At 38.2% G+C, this 15338-nt stretch overlaps 1 protein-coding gene across 1 annotated transcript in view; it reads left to right on the top strand.

The window, feature by feature from the left end:
- HSD17B12 (hydroxysteroid 17-beta dehydrogenase 12) overlaps positions 1 to 15338 on the top strand; it is a 167129-nt gene that overhangs the window by 50912 nt on the left and 100879 nt on the right. The window contains exons 2-3 of the mRNA XM_029914799.1: positions 11235 to 11281; positions 14374 to 14449. Coding sequence (XP_029770659.1) covers positions 11235 to 11281; positions 14374 to 14449 — 123 coding nt within the window. The remainder of the gene's footprint in view (positions 1 to 11234; positions 11282 to 14373; positions 14450 to 15338) is intronic.

The raw sequence follows: 15338 nt of genomic DNA, 5'->3' as shown, positions 1-15338 counted from the left end.
TTTTTAAGGAATCTGTTTTAAGAACATGGTAAGTGGCCTTGGGAAAGAGGGTTAAGCAATGCTACACTGGTTTTTGGTAAACTGGAATAAATAAAGAGTCTGCTCTTTGAATTTACACCATCTTTCTAGTCGTGGTACGAAAGCACTTCTTTGTTAAACGGGCAGGATATGCACATGGGCAAAAGATACCAACAGTAAGAAGGATAGAAAATAATCTATTTCATGTCTTTTCCCCATGCCCCAGAAGCAACGCTGAAAGACTTTTGCTTTAAGATATGATGTGCTTTGATTAGCTCCTTAAAATTAGTGATGATGAGTTGACTCCCAGACAGTAAGGTATCATCTTAATAGTGAGAATCACACTATTATTTTATAAAAGTAAAAAATTAATGAACTCGATTAGGGGATTTTTCTGCCCAACTACCAGCTGCTACTTCTGCTGCTGCTGTTGGAAGATATGTCACTTGAAAGCTAAGAATGGATCTTCTAAAGCAAAGGCAGCAGGAAATTCCTTGTCTCCATTGCCTGTATCTTAAGGAAATAAAGTTCTCTTTTTACATTGCGTCAAATGTTGATGATTGATGTTTGGCGGATGACCGGGCCCTGTTTGTATGTTATTGCAAACACTTACCTACCATATGACATGGAGAACTAAAGAATTTGTTGTCTCCTTTGATGGAGAAATGATCGTTGATCCTGCATTACCTGGCCATTATAGGCGACTGGTTGTTGTAGTCCTATAGTGGTGCTTATGGAGATGACGAAGGGAGCCTCTGATTTTATTTTTTATTTCTTTGTGCCCATAAAAATGATGAAAAATTTATTTATTTATTTATTATTGAAGGAGAGAGAGAGAGAAAGAGCGTGAGCAGGGAAGGAGCAGAGAGACAGGGAGACACAGAATCCGAAGCAGGCCCCAGACTCTGTGCTGTCAGCACAGAGCCCGATGCAGGCTCGAACCCACGAGCTGTGAGATCATGACCTGAGCCGAAGCTGGACGCTCAACCAACTGAGCTACCCAGCCGCCCCAAAAATGTTTTTTATTTATTTTTGAGAGACAGAGAGAGACACAATGTGAGCAGGGGAGGGTCAGAGAGAGAGGAAGATACAGAATCTGAGGCAGGCTCCAGGTTCTGAGCTAGTTGTCAGCACAGAGCCCAATGCAGGGCTCGAACCCACGAACCGTGAGATCATGGCCTGAGCCGAAGCTGGACGCTTAACTGACTGAGCCACCCAGGTGCCCCCAAAAATGGTTTTTATACTTTCCTATTTTCTCAGAAAAAATGTACTTGTGAGGTCATATTTGGCTCACGTACAACTATGTGTCTCTAGATTTGGTTTTAATAATTAGGATATAGAAAAATGATATCATATATAAAAAATCATGATATTTTAAATATTTATACTATTTTTTAAAATTTTTATGTTCATTTAATTTTTTTTAAGTGAGAGAGACAGAGTGTGAACAGGGGAGGAACAGAGAGAGAGGGAGACACAGAATCAGAAACAGGCTCCAGGCTCTGAGCTGTCAGCACAGAACCCAACGAGGGGCTTGAACTCACAAACTGCGAGATCATGACCTGAACTGAAGTTGGATGCTTAACCCACTGAGCCACCCAGGCGCCCCTTAACATGTATACTATTTAAAGTCATGTTTTTCCTGCCTAATATATGAAGTGCTAACTGTGTGATGGTGATTTATAGGACACCTAATAGTCAGTTGGATCTTCTACATTGTTGTAGTCTCTATAGCTGTGCATGTAATAGTTTCTAGAAACTGTTAATTTGATTTAAATTTGATAGTTAATAGCAAGACATGATAGGAAAAAATGTTCTTGTTTAGGGCATAAAGCCAAATTTTTTTGAGAAGTGTGTTTAGTGTCTTGTTCTCAATTAAAATTAGTATACTTTAGTATAAGAGGAAATTTGGGGAACTTATAGTTTTAAAATGACTAAATAAAAATAACTATTTCTAGCCTTTTATTTCTTGGAAATCCTCTCGAACAATTAGGAGCATGAGAAAAAGAGAGCCCCATTTTGATGAAACTAGGGAACTTGAGAGCCCCATTTTGATGAAACTAGGGAACTTGAAATTGCTCATTCTCTGGTCACACTGAATGAAGGGGGAGGAGTGGTAACGGACCGCAGAGAGCGGAGAGCAGGGTGCTCCCAGACAGTCTGCCATTAGGAAGCGCTTGGATTTGCTTTTGGATCCCGGAAAAGCAGAGCAGTTAGAAGTGTCAGATACTTCAAAAGACAGTGGGTGGGGAAGGGCACTGAGCCAACTGTGCTTAAGACCCAGGAAAATTGGGCACATGCAAAGGCAGAGGTGAGATACCTGACTGAGAACAGGGGTTGAGTAAAAAATCCGCAAACTACCCAGCAGCCAAAAGAGCGAAATTGGGAAATGCTTCTTAAGAGATAGTGAAGGGTCTCAGAGAAAAAGCAAATACTGACTTTTGTGGAATCCCTGATAAAAAAGGTGGTTTGTCCTTTGATTACCCTTGAGTGAGATTACTCGAGTAATCACCCCGCATGTGCACACTCATCGCCATATTAGCGCTTCCAAGACGAGACAGCCAAATCAGTCAAAAGGAAAGTAGAGGAAACAGAATATAAGGAGCAGACGGAATTATATCGTTGACCCTTGAACAGTGTAGGGATTGGGGGCCCTGTGCAGTTGAAAGCCTGTGTGTAACTTTTGACTCCCTGATAACTTAACTACCAATAGCCTGCTATTGACTGGAAGCCCAACCGATAATAACAGTTGATTAACATATATTTTTTATGTTCTGGATTAACCGACTATATTCTTACATTCAGCTAGAGAGGAAAAAATGTTTTTAAGAAAACGTACGGATGGGGGTGGCTGGCTGGGTGGCTCGATTGGTTAATCATCTGATTCTTGATTTTAGCAAGTCATGATCTCTTGGTTCATGGGATCCAGCCCAGCATCAGGCTCTGTGCTGGGCTTGGAGTCACCTTGAGATTCCCTCTCCCTCTGCCCCTCTCCTGCTTGCATACGTAAGTGCAAGTGCTTGCACACACTCATTCTAGAATTTTTTTTTTTAAAAATCATAAGGGAAAGAGAAGACATTTACAGTATTGTACTATATTTATATTAAAAAAATCTGTATATAAGTGAATCTGTGCAGTGCAAAAGCCTATTCAAGGGTCAACTGTATATACAATCTATTTAATATCCTCAGAGATAAGAGAAGATGCTCCTTAAAAAACAAAGTACAAGCAATTAGGATAGAGGAGAGCCCTTTAAAATATAAAAATTTGACAAATTAAAATTTAAAAGTCAAAGTAGAAAGTTTGGAAGATAAAGCTGAAGAAATTTCCAGGAAAGTAAGACCAAAAAAAATTGTCTGATTAATAGAGAAACTGTTAAATCTAAATTCTTATTAGAGGTGCCTGGGTGGCTCGGTTAAGCATCTGGCTCTTGATTTCAGCTTAGGTCATCATATCATCGTTTGTAGGTTTGAGCCCCATGTCAGGCTCCATGCAGAGCCTGCTTGAGGATTCTCTCTACCTCTTTTTGCCCCTCTCCTGCTCACACAACACATGTACATGTGCTCTCTCTCAAAAATAAATAAGTAAACATTAAAAAATATCTAAATTCTGTTAAATAAGAATTGTAATTTTTTTAATGTTTATTCACTTTTGAGAGACAGAGATGGAGTGCGAGTGGGGGATGGGCAGAGAGAGAGGGAGACACAGAATCCGAAGCAGGTTCCAGGCTTCAAATTGTCAGCACAGAGCACGATATGGGGCTTGAACCCATGAACTGTGAGATCATGACCTGAGCTGAAGTTGGATGCTTAACTGACTGAGCCACCCAGGAGCCCCTGATTAATACAAGTTAAAGAAAGAGAAAAGCGTGGTGAAGAAATTATCCAAGAATTAATAGAAGAAAATTGCCAGAATTGAAGATCATGGATTTTAAGGCCCACCACAGTACCTAGCACCAATGAATGGGGAAAAAAAACCCACTGAAAGATATATTATCATGACAGAGTGGTAAAGATAAAATGATAATCCTAAAAGCGCCACTGACAGAAATGTTTGTACTTATAAATGGTCTCAACTCAGAGTGGTGAAACACAGTGAACACACTGAAAAGACAGTTTTAATAGTTTTGTTAAAAATTATTTCCTGCCTAGAATTTTATACCCAGTTAAACTATTCTGTGTGAGGTTAGTCTATAGACTGAAAAAAAAGATATACACAATCAGAAAGTTTCTCCGAAACTGTCAGAAAAGTGTCTCTTAAACTGTCACATGAAGAAACATGAGAACCAAATAGGATATTCTGGATGGCATTGTAGAACAGAAGGACATTCAGTAACAAGAAAATCTTAAAAAGATACAGGGTTGTGTTAATAATATAGTAGTCCCCCCTCTTTTATGTATGTATGTATGTATTATGTATGTAGGTATGTATGTATGTATGTATGTATGTATTTTGAGCAAGCAAGGAAGTGGCAGAGAGAGAGAGAGAGAGAGAGAGAGAGAATCTGAAGCAGGCTCTGCTGTCAGTGCAGAATCTGACTCGGGGCTCAAACCCATGAACCGTGAGATCATGACCCAAGCTGAAGTCAAGAGTTGTAAGCTTAACCAACTGAGACACACAGGCACCCCGTCCCCTCTCATATTTGAGGTTTTGCTCTCCACTGTTTCAGTTACCTGCAGTCAACTGTGGTCTGGAAGCAGGTGATCTTCCTTCTGCCATATTGTCAGAAGGTCAGTAGTAGTCTGATACTGTGTCCTAACACCTACATTATTCACCTCACTTTATCATGTGGACCTTTTATCATCTCACATATCACAAGAAGAAGAAAGGTGGGTACAATACAGTAAGGTATTGAGAGAGAGAGAACACATTGACATAATTTATTATAGTATCATTGTTCTATTTTTTATTAATGTTTTAATCTCTTACTATGCCTAATTCAAAAATTGAACTTTATCATAGGCATACATTTATAGGAAAAACCATAGTATGTATAGGATGTGCTACTGTCCACAGTTTCAGGCATCACTGGCAATCTTGGAATGTGTCCCCTGTGGAAAAGTGGGGACTACTATAATGTACCAGTCAATATTCATTGATGAATTGTGACACATATAAGATGTTATGAATAGGAGAAACTGACTTAAAGTATAGGGATCATCCTGTATTACCTTTATATTGTTTTGGGTAAGTCTAAAGTACTATTCTAAAATAAAGTTTTATTTAAAAAAATGTTTACAGAAATGTGTTGTCATGCACCCATTGTTGGAAAACTATTGGTGGATGTGCTCCCTAATGAGGGACTAGAACAAGATCTAGAAAACTAGCTTCAACACAGGAGAGAGAGGCGAAGGGAATTCCCATGGTTATGTTCTAGAACAATAGCTGTGCAGCAGAGTAGCCATTCCAAGGACGCAGGATAAAAGCTGAGATTACTTTAGGAAAGTAATCTCTGAGGGGAAAAAAAAAAGAATGGAAAACATTCATGGGATTGATTGTGTGGAAAATTGTATCCAGAGGCTGTTAGAAGATGGGGGAAGAAAACTATGGAAATAGAAGAAAAAGGCAGTTTTAACTACAGGAAAAGAAAAATGTTGACCAAGAAGGGAAACGTAATTATACTATACTATTTGGTTCAGTAATGAAGATTATATTTGTCTAACCACAGTAATTGTATAAGAAAGAATATGACAGGCATTCATCCCTAGTTTCTTCTGGTGAGAGTCTAAATCCTTGGAATTTCCTGAATGATAGGCTTGTCTTTGTTATTCACGGTGGGCTTTGATACTTTATGCCAAAGAGATGACTCATGGTGGGACCTAGATAGCTTCAAGATGGGGACTGGTCATGCCGGAAAGACCAACCATTGAATCGAAGATTGAAGTTTTGAGTCATGTGATAACAGCTCAACCTTCCAACCTCTGGGGAAGGAAGGGGAGTTGGAGGTTGTGTTCAGTTACATGGTCCATGATTCGGTCAACCATGCCTTTGTAACGAAACCCAATAAGAACTCTGGACACTGAAGTTTGATATAGGGTCCTAATTTGTGAACACACTGATGTGCTCTGAGGGTAAGTGCCCTGATTCAGGCAAGACATGGAAGCTCTACATTCAGGACCCTCCTAGACCTCACCCCATGTGGCCATTCATTTGGTTGCTTTTGCTTTGTATCCTTTATTTAAAAACTGTAATCACAAGTTGTTAAGTTGTCCTGAGTTCTGTGAATTGTTTCATGAATTACTGAACCTGAGGAGTTGTGGGAATCCTTCATTTTGTAGTCAGTTTATAAAGCCTGTTGGGATGTCTAAACTTGTGGCTGATGCCTAAAGTGTGGGCAGCTTTGCTGTGGCCCATGCCCTGTGGTTTATGTCAGAATTGAGTTGCATTATTATAATAATGTGCACACTGACTGTTGACAGTACCTTGTGATACAATTTCATTGGATGGAGGTGGAAAACAACGGGGAATGGGAGTTCTCATCAACTGTAATAAGTAATATAAAAATTAATGGATCAGGAGATAACAGTTTGAGCACAGGATTTAGAACAAGGTTAGTAACATAAGGAAAACCAACTGAAACGATGTAAATGGTTGCTTCTGGAGCTGGGCCAGGATGGGGTCCTACGATGCAGAAGGATGGGGTGACATACCGCTGTTTTTCACTTTAAACCTTTTGTGACAATTTTTTTTTCAAACTAAGTTCATGTATTACTTTAATCTACATACAATTATGTAAAAAAGAAGGCTGTACTCAGATGTTGAGATGGGTGTGCATGGGGGTGTATTGCGGGGCGCACTCAGGAATAACATCGGTAAGGAAGCACCAGAAGCAGAATAGGACAGACAGATGTGCAGCTGTGATGCGAGTGTAGCAGAGGTCACAGCTGATCCCATGGGAAATTCTGAACCTTGGGTAGCCCTTCGGAGATGCCTAAGTGAAGTAAAGGAGCCAGATCTTTGTCCCCAAGTGTGGATAAGTCATTAGATGTACTGCCCAGAGGAGGGGCAAGGGAGCCCCCTTTGGCTGAGGATAGTTCTCGGTTGATGTTCAGCAGATAACACTCCTGGTGGGAGAGGGTTTACTGAGAAGGGGTATGTGGTTGGCGCTCTAACAGCATCTACTACAAACTCAAAACCAGAGAATCTGGAAAAGGAAGACTCGATATCCATTAGGCAAATTTTATAATCTCTAGTCCTTCGATATTCTGGGCTTTCTGGGACTATTTTTAAAGTATGATAGGGGCACCTGGGTGGCTCAGTCAGTTAAGTGACTTCAGCTCAGGTCATGATCTCCTGGTTTGTGAGTTGGAACCTTATGTCAGGCTCTCCGCTGTCAACACAGAGCCTGCTTCAGATCCTCTGTCCTCCTCTCTCTCTGTCCCTCCTCCCCCCAAATAAACAATCATTAAAAAAGAATAAAATATGATAGATATGCTGGTTAGGCAAGTGTGAGGTTGGCTGTTTAAAAACATACATACACACCACTGTCTTCTGTATTCTTTTGAAATATGTATATTTCAGCTACTCTGCATTACTAGATGTATTATATGGAGTAGTTTACTGTAGTTTAATTCTTAACCATTTTCTTGTTAGGGTATATTTCAGCCCTTAATCTGAGAAATCTAGTATTGCTATTGATTCAGTGCTATAATCATATAAGATGTGCTTCCACCACAATTGTAGAGAAAAAAAGAATAATCTGGGCACCAAAGTCTCTGTAAGTAGTTGGATGAGTGGCAGATAAGTTAGGAGGGTGTAAGTTACTATACTTTAAAGTGAAGAACTTTGCAAAACCAGGTTCTCGGGGAAAACAGTCTAAGTCGTGTGTGTAAGTTTGTAGGACCAACTAAATGTTGAACATAATTCATGCATTCAGCAAATGTCTACTGAACACCATTCTTGTGCACATCCTATAGCAAGGAGTCTGGAATCTGATAGAAGATTTTAAACAGGTACATGCCAGGAAATATAATTCAGAGTAGAAAGTGGGAGTTTATAGGAGAGAATGTTTGTCTTTTGTTTGAAGTGACCTGGAACAATGGAGTTGGTACCAGAATCTTGACTGAGACTTTGAAGCAAAAGGATAGGAGGTGTGAGGTTCTGGGGATTTTGGAGAGAGCAGAAATTTTTATCACAGAAAGAAGGGAAAGGAAAGAAGTGGAAACAACTGGAAAATACTTATGCTTCCTGTGTGAAACAGTCCATCAGTAACAGGTGTACAGTATAAGATTTGGGTCCTGGTGCCTTCAAGAGATGCCAATGCACAGTTGATCATGAATTTGGAGGAACTTTCATATGATGCTTAATTTCATATAATTTCACAGATGTTTAGATCCATGAGTTTTATAAATAATGTTTCTCATAAACAAAAGCACAATGATAAAAACACTTGGGTAACTTTTGGAAGATGCCTAGGAACCAGTTTATTTTGAATACTGGTAAATAAAGGAGAGAAAAAATCAAACATTTATCTTGTGTTCCTATGCAAACTGTATGTCACTGTCACCAAATAACCAAAGAGGCATCATTTCTCTGTGGAAATATTCTTGCTGATAAATGACGATGGAAGGATGGAATTCAAATATCCCTGTGCTGCAACCTCTAATGAGATCATGTATCTCCGTGGTGATCAGTGACTGCTAGTAAAAGAAAAAGAAAGATAACAGACGTGTGCCACTTGATGTAGATGCAGTATGACTTAGGAAGTATTCTTCCCCCCAAAAATCAAACTTGAATTTGATCAAGCATAGATGGGCAACCACTAGGGGACAGAAGCACATGTTATATGACATCAGGGGAATAATATAATTAGCAACTGGCAGGCTGGGAAAGTAATATGACCCAATATCTTCAACAAAGATGGGGTTGTTGGGGGCAAGGGGGAGGGAGGGAAGGAGAGCGAGTAAAAGTGGAGGAGAGAGAGATTGCGATTAAATAGATAAATAGATACAGAAAGGTAGATGGATAGATAGAACCTGTATAAGAAGAGATTCAATAGCATTAGCCAATTATTTTAAATTTATTGATTTATTTTGAGAGAGAGAGAGAGCAAGAGAGAGAGAGAAAGAGAAAGAATGAGCGGGGATTGGGCAGAGAGAGAGGGAGGAAGAGAGAGAATCCCAAGCAGGCTGTATGCTGTAAGCACTGAGCCTGACCTGGGGCTGCATCTCACGAACTGGGAGATCATGACCTGAACTGAATTCAAGAATTGGACCCTTAACCAGCTGAGCCACCCAGACACCTTGACATTAACCAATTTTAAGTATGGAACTTATTGTATCCTGATTTGACCAAATTATTAGAAGTTCTCTGAGACATTTAGAGAAATTTACATACTAGATAATTGATGTTTGATTTGATATTAGATAATTTAATTAGGATTTATTTATAATGCTAGAAATTCTAGGAATGCGATGATATTGTGATTATTTTAAATAATAGATATACTGAAATTCTCATGAAGTCACGTGAGGTGGGAGGAAGCAAGTGGGGGTAGAATTGAAGCAAGATTAACTAAAATCAAGTTGATAGTGAAGCTGTGTCATGGGCATGAGGGGCTTTGTTTACACTTTTTGCTTTTTGGTATGTTTACCTTTTTTTATTCTAAAATTTTTTTTTGGAAAAAGATGAAAATTGATGGGAGTGTGAAAGATAGGGCTAGGAAGCATATTGGTATGTTTGCCATATTCTGAATGGTAAAAATAGGGTCTGTCTGTATAATTTGAAAGAAGTGTTTTTAGGATAAATACAAGAAAATTCTACTTTACCCCATACTTGTTTTCCATAACTTATAAATGATATAGAAAACTCCATAGAGGGGTGCTTGGGCGACTCAGTTGGTTAAGCTTCTGACTTGATTTTGGCTTAGGTTATGATCTCACAGCTTGGTTTGTGAGTTTGAGCCCCACATGGGATTCTGCGCTGATAGCGTGGAGGCTGCTTGGGAGTCTCTGTCTGTCCCTCCCCTGCTTGTGCAAGAGTGCACACTCTCTCTCTCACTCAAACATAAACAAACATTTAGGGGAACCTGGGTGATCCAGTTGGTTAAGCGTCCGACTTCGGCCCAGGTTATGATTTCATGGTTTGTGAGCTTGAAGCCCACATCAGGCTCTGTGCTGATAGCGCAGTGAGTGATTTCGATCCTCTGTCTCCCTCTCTCTCTGCCCCTCTCTTCCTCATGCTCGCTCTCTCTCTCTCTCTCTCTCTCTCTCAAAATAAATAAACATTAAAATAAACATAAAAAAAGAAAAACCGATCAAGAAGTTTGGGGTACATCCCCAGCACTCTGGAGGAGATGGCAATGCTCCGAAATTGTAACAAGCATCATCCCAGTATTGTAGAGAGAAGTTACCATGATGAAGAGAAATATACTTTCCCATAGAAGAAATCAAATTCTTTTGATTGCCCATAGTTTTGAAAAATTAAGTTTATTAAAGTGTAACAGGGATAGTAAGTATGTGCTTAAGTACACATTTTTAAAGTGAATTTTTATACACTCATGTACCCAAAGCAAGATATAGGATATACCCTCCACCCTAGAGGTCCCTTCATGTCCCTTCTTGTCATCTACCTCCTTACCCAGGGGTGACCAATAGTCTGACTTTCATCATCACAGATTAGTTTTACCTTTTATTTTTTAAACCTTCATAAATGGAATCTCAACAGTTTGTATACTTTTATGTCAGGCTTTTTGCACTTAATACCTTGGAGATTTGTTCATGGTTTGTGTAAATCAGTAGTTCTTATTTATTACTGTTTAGTATTCCATTATATGAATATACTTCAATTTACTTACTCTCTCGTGTATCAGTAGTTGGGCATGTTTACCTGTTATAAATAAAGCGATTATGGGTATTCTTCAGTAGACATGATGCATTCATACCTCTTGGGAATTGCTAGGTCATAGGGTAGGCCCATGTTTAGTTCTGGACGTAATGCCAAGTATTTTTTTTCCAAAATGATTCTATCAGTTTACAGCGCCACCAGCAATATATGAAAGTTCCAGTTGCTCCACTAACACGTCAACACTTGGTATTGCAGTCTTTCAAACTTTAGCCATTGTGGTGGGTATTCAGTCTTCAGTTTGAACGACTAGTGTTGCTTCATCTTTTACATTAAAGTATTACACGGGTCCTCTTGTGTATAACTGATGGGTCCTAATGATGATCGGTTCTGTGTTATAGTTCTTCACCTAAATGTTTTTTTTCTTTCCTCAGTTGTCACAGGTAGTACTGATGGAATTGGAAAGTCATATGCGGAAGAGGTAGGTAATTTTCAAGACCTTTTTTTTTGGCATAAAAATATAAGAACAAATATGGGATGGTCTCTTATAGTAGTTTCAATGTTTGAAGTTAAAAACAAATATAATGTTACGTAGTACAATACATATGCTTTGTACTGTGTACAGAATCATATAATCAGAAACACCATGTTTGCTTAAGCAAAGACAATTTTAAAATAAATTTTTGTGCCAACATGAGTATAAAACTATCCCAGTAAGTTGGAACAGATGTAGTGTAATTTTATTTTATATTATGTAATTATGAACAGTCTTTAGGCTTCTTTGTTTATTTAAAAAAATATTTATTTATTTATTTTGAGAGAAAGAGCATTGCGGAGGGGCAGGGAGAGCAGGAGAGAGAGAATCCCAAGCAGGCTCTGAGCTCACAGCGCAGAGCCAGATGCAGGGCTTGATCTCACAAACCGTGAGATCGAGACCTGAGCCAACACCATCAAGAATCGGACACGTAACCAACTGAGCCACCCAGGTGCCCTGGACAGTCCTTAGTTTTTAAAGTCCATTGTTCTGAACTATTTTCTAAAAGGGGGATGTCCTGTTATCGAGTAGTTATATTTCTAGGCTAGTCCATGGCATCATTTTTTAATAAGGACTGATTGACAGTTACTGACAGACTTAGGCAAAGGGTTCAATTTCTCTGGAATGTCATGAAAGGGTAGGAGCCATAATAGTTTGAGGACCACTGTACAAAGTGGAAGCGTTGATAGTACTCTTAAGACAAGCTTCCCTGCCTTGTAGTTCCACAAAGGCACCCAGAGCTTGTGATGTGGCCCAATTGTGGTGATGATCTTGGCAGATCCACTGGACTTTTCATTGGTCACTCCCAAAGGGGTTTTTTTTTAATCTCCTTTTGTTGTCTCAGGTTTCTATTTTGAGTATCAAAACTACAGGAAAGTTGCAAGAGTACAACAAATACTCTATATACCTTTCACCTGGATTCACCCAGTTATTAACATTTTGTCACATTTCACTTTCTTTTATTATTATTGATATTATTTTTAAATTAGTATTATTTGAAAATACCATTTGTGAGTTACAGACATCATAACAACTCACCCTTAAAGATTTCAGCATGCGTCTTCTAAGAACTAAGACATCTCATGGGGCACCTGTGTGGCTCAGCAAACTTCGGCTCAGGTCATGATCTCACGGTTCTAGGATCAAGCCCCACGTCCAGCTCTGTGCAGGCAGCTCAGAGCCTGGAGTGTGCTTCAGATTTTGTGTCTCCTTCTATCTCTCTCTCTCTCCCTGCTCCCACTCGGTCTCTCTGTCTCTCTGTCTCTCTCTCAAAAATAAACAAACATGAAAAAAATAGTGCAATATTCACCCTTATAACGACAATACAATGGTCACACATGGGAAGTTTAACTTGATACAGCACTATTATATAGTCTAAAACCTATACATGCAAGTTTCCCAAATTGTCCCAGTAATGTTCTTTATAGCTCTTTTGATTTGTTTGTTTGTTTTACTCGCTACCCCCAATATGGGGCTTGAACTCATGACCCTGAGATCAAGAGTTACATGCTCTTCCAACTGAACCAGCCAGATTTATACCTCTTTTTGGTTCCAAGATTGAGTTAAGGATTATACATTGCATGTAGGTATCGTGTCTTTTGACTAGAAGAGTTTCCTAGCTTTAAAAAGTTTTTTTCTTTTATAATAATGGTATTTTTGAAAAATACAGGCCAGTTATTTTGTAGATTTCTCAAATTGTTTCCTCATGATTTGCTCAGGTTAGACATTTTTTTAGCAGGAATGCTACCCAGATGACATTTTATCTTTCTGAGTTCATTTTATGAAGAGGCACAAGAACTGTGTTGTCCCATTATTGATTATGTTGAGATAAATCATTTATTAAGATGCTGTCTACCACCATTGTCTGTTATGAAGGTACTTTCCCCCCTTTATAATTAATATAGAATCTGTGAGGTGATACTTTGAGACTGTGTGGAAAAAATATCTCGTTTCCCAACAGTCTCTTGTCCAGTGGTTTTAACATCCATTGACAGTTTTTCCCTAAATTAGTCATTACCATGGTGGTTAAAAAATTGGTGAGTTTGTAATTATACCTTTCCTTATACGTTTATTAGGTGCTTCTTTTCTATAAATAAGAACTCTTATTCGTCCTTCCTCCTCTGTTAACTTTTTTTTTAATTGTTAGCATGGACTCATGGATTTGTTAGTGGTTTTATAGCAGATTAATTTAGCAAATTATTACTAATCTTTGTTATAGTAATAAAAATGTTTTTCCATATGTTCTCATTTGCAAAACTACTCAATAAAAACTGACTTTAGGATTCAAGACTAGAACATTAGTTTACTGTATAACTTTTAGTTTAAGTACCTAATTTATTGTTCATTTATATACAGTTTGGAGTAGTTCACTAAAAAGTTTCATATGTATCAGTGTGTTTTTCCTCTTCTTCTCTATTTATGTGTTTCTGGGGTAGAAACCACATTGCTGCATTCTATATAGCACTTAAAATAGTCTGTATATACACACAGAAGGTGTTTTCAGGAAATTTTTAATTTTACCCAATTAACTACTTTAGTTTGCCTTTGTTTCCATGAAGTATCATGCCTAAATAAAAGTTTTTAAAATTTCTTCTAGTTTTAGGAATTCATAACATTTTAACTGTAGTTTCCTTTGCCACTCTTCCAGTCTTTATGTATCTAGTCCAAAACAAAATCTTTTTAAAAAGTAGCTTTTAAATAATAGAAGTCATAGATATTTATGATTTAAAAAAACGAAGGCAGTGTAGATGGGTACAAAATGAAAAGTAAAAGTCTTACGTCTTCTAAGACCCTTTGACATTTATGTACTTGCTTCATCAAGAAAGAGAGCCCTATGGGGAGTCCTTTGTAAAGTCTTCATTTGGCTTGTCCATTCATTACAACTTGGTTTATTGTTTTTTTAGTTGGGTACATCATATGATCAAGTTTTTTTTTAATGAGAATATATCTGATTTCTGTCTTTTAGTGAAATGTACAGGTGTGATTTAACTGTTCAGTGTTTTTTTGTTTTGTTTTATTTTATTTTTTTATTGTTTCAGTTAGCAAAACATGGAATGAAGATTGTCCTTATCAGCAGATCACAAGATAAACTGAATCAAGTTTCCAGTGAAATAAGTAAGTATCTCCTCACCCTGTCTCCTGCTTTCATGTTTACAAAAGGAATACAGCTAATCCAAGTTGTTTTCACGTAGGTATCTAGCACTGACATTACTTATAGTTCAGAAAGCTTTTTTCTTATGTTGTTGAAGGAATGTTTTAAAATGGGTCATCAGTTTTTGTCAAATTCATATGGGACTGTTAAAATTTCCTTAAAATGTGTTTTACTGACTCAGTTAGTTGCTGTTAAGAATCAGAATCTCTGATTATTTTATCATGTTCTATTTAAACACCGGAATTCCTTTTCTGTTGCTTTGTTTCAGTATTCTTGTTTTGTTTTGTTTTTTACTCTTTGACATCATTGTCTCTAACTGTGTATCATATATAGTTGAAGACGAATATAAAAGGCAGCCTATCTGCATATGGGAAGGAATCTGATGAGCTTTCTTCTTAGCCAGCAATGTTTGAGACCTGAATTGCAAAATATAGCAAAAATTCTGAACTGATGTTTAATTAACCAAGCAGGTGGAGAAAGCGGTGCTGCCCATTTCCTTGGTAGAACCTCCTGACTGTTGTTCCCAGTGTGCTCTTGGCAGCCCATGGGCTTCTCAGTGTGATGCTTGTGCACTTTTACCCCCACGAGTCAAATTATTTGCTTTAAGAGTCAGCCAAGTGCGGTCCCAAACTTACGCTGAGTGCATTTATTATTTGACGTTTTGCAAACCGATGCAGTATTTGTTTCAAAAAGGGGAGTTGTTTCTACGAAAACTAATTTGAATGCTCTGAGAAAAAGTGAGAAAGGCGAGTTCTTTCAAAAATTGCCTGTCACGTTAGCAGTGAACAAGACAAATGTAAAATAATGGGAAAACCAATGATAGAAAGTAAGAAATTTGCTCTCTGATGGTTT

This window comes from Suricata suricatta, chromosome 11 (genome assembly GCF_006229205.1).
Source record: "Suricata suricatta isolate VVHF042 chromosome 11, meerkat_22Aug2017_6uvM2_HiC, whole genome shotgun sequence".
NCBI classification, from domain to species: Eukaryota; Metazoa; Chordata; class Mammalia; order Carnivora; family Herpestidae; genus Suricata; species Suricata suricatta.
This window is presented reverse-complemented; position numbering and strand designations above follow the sequence as displayed.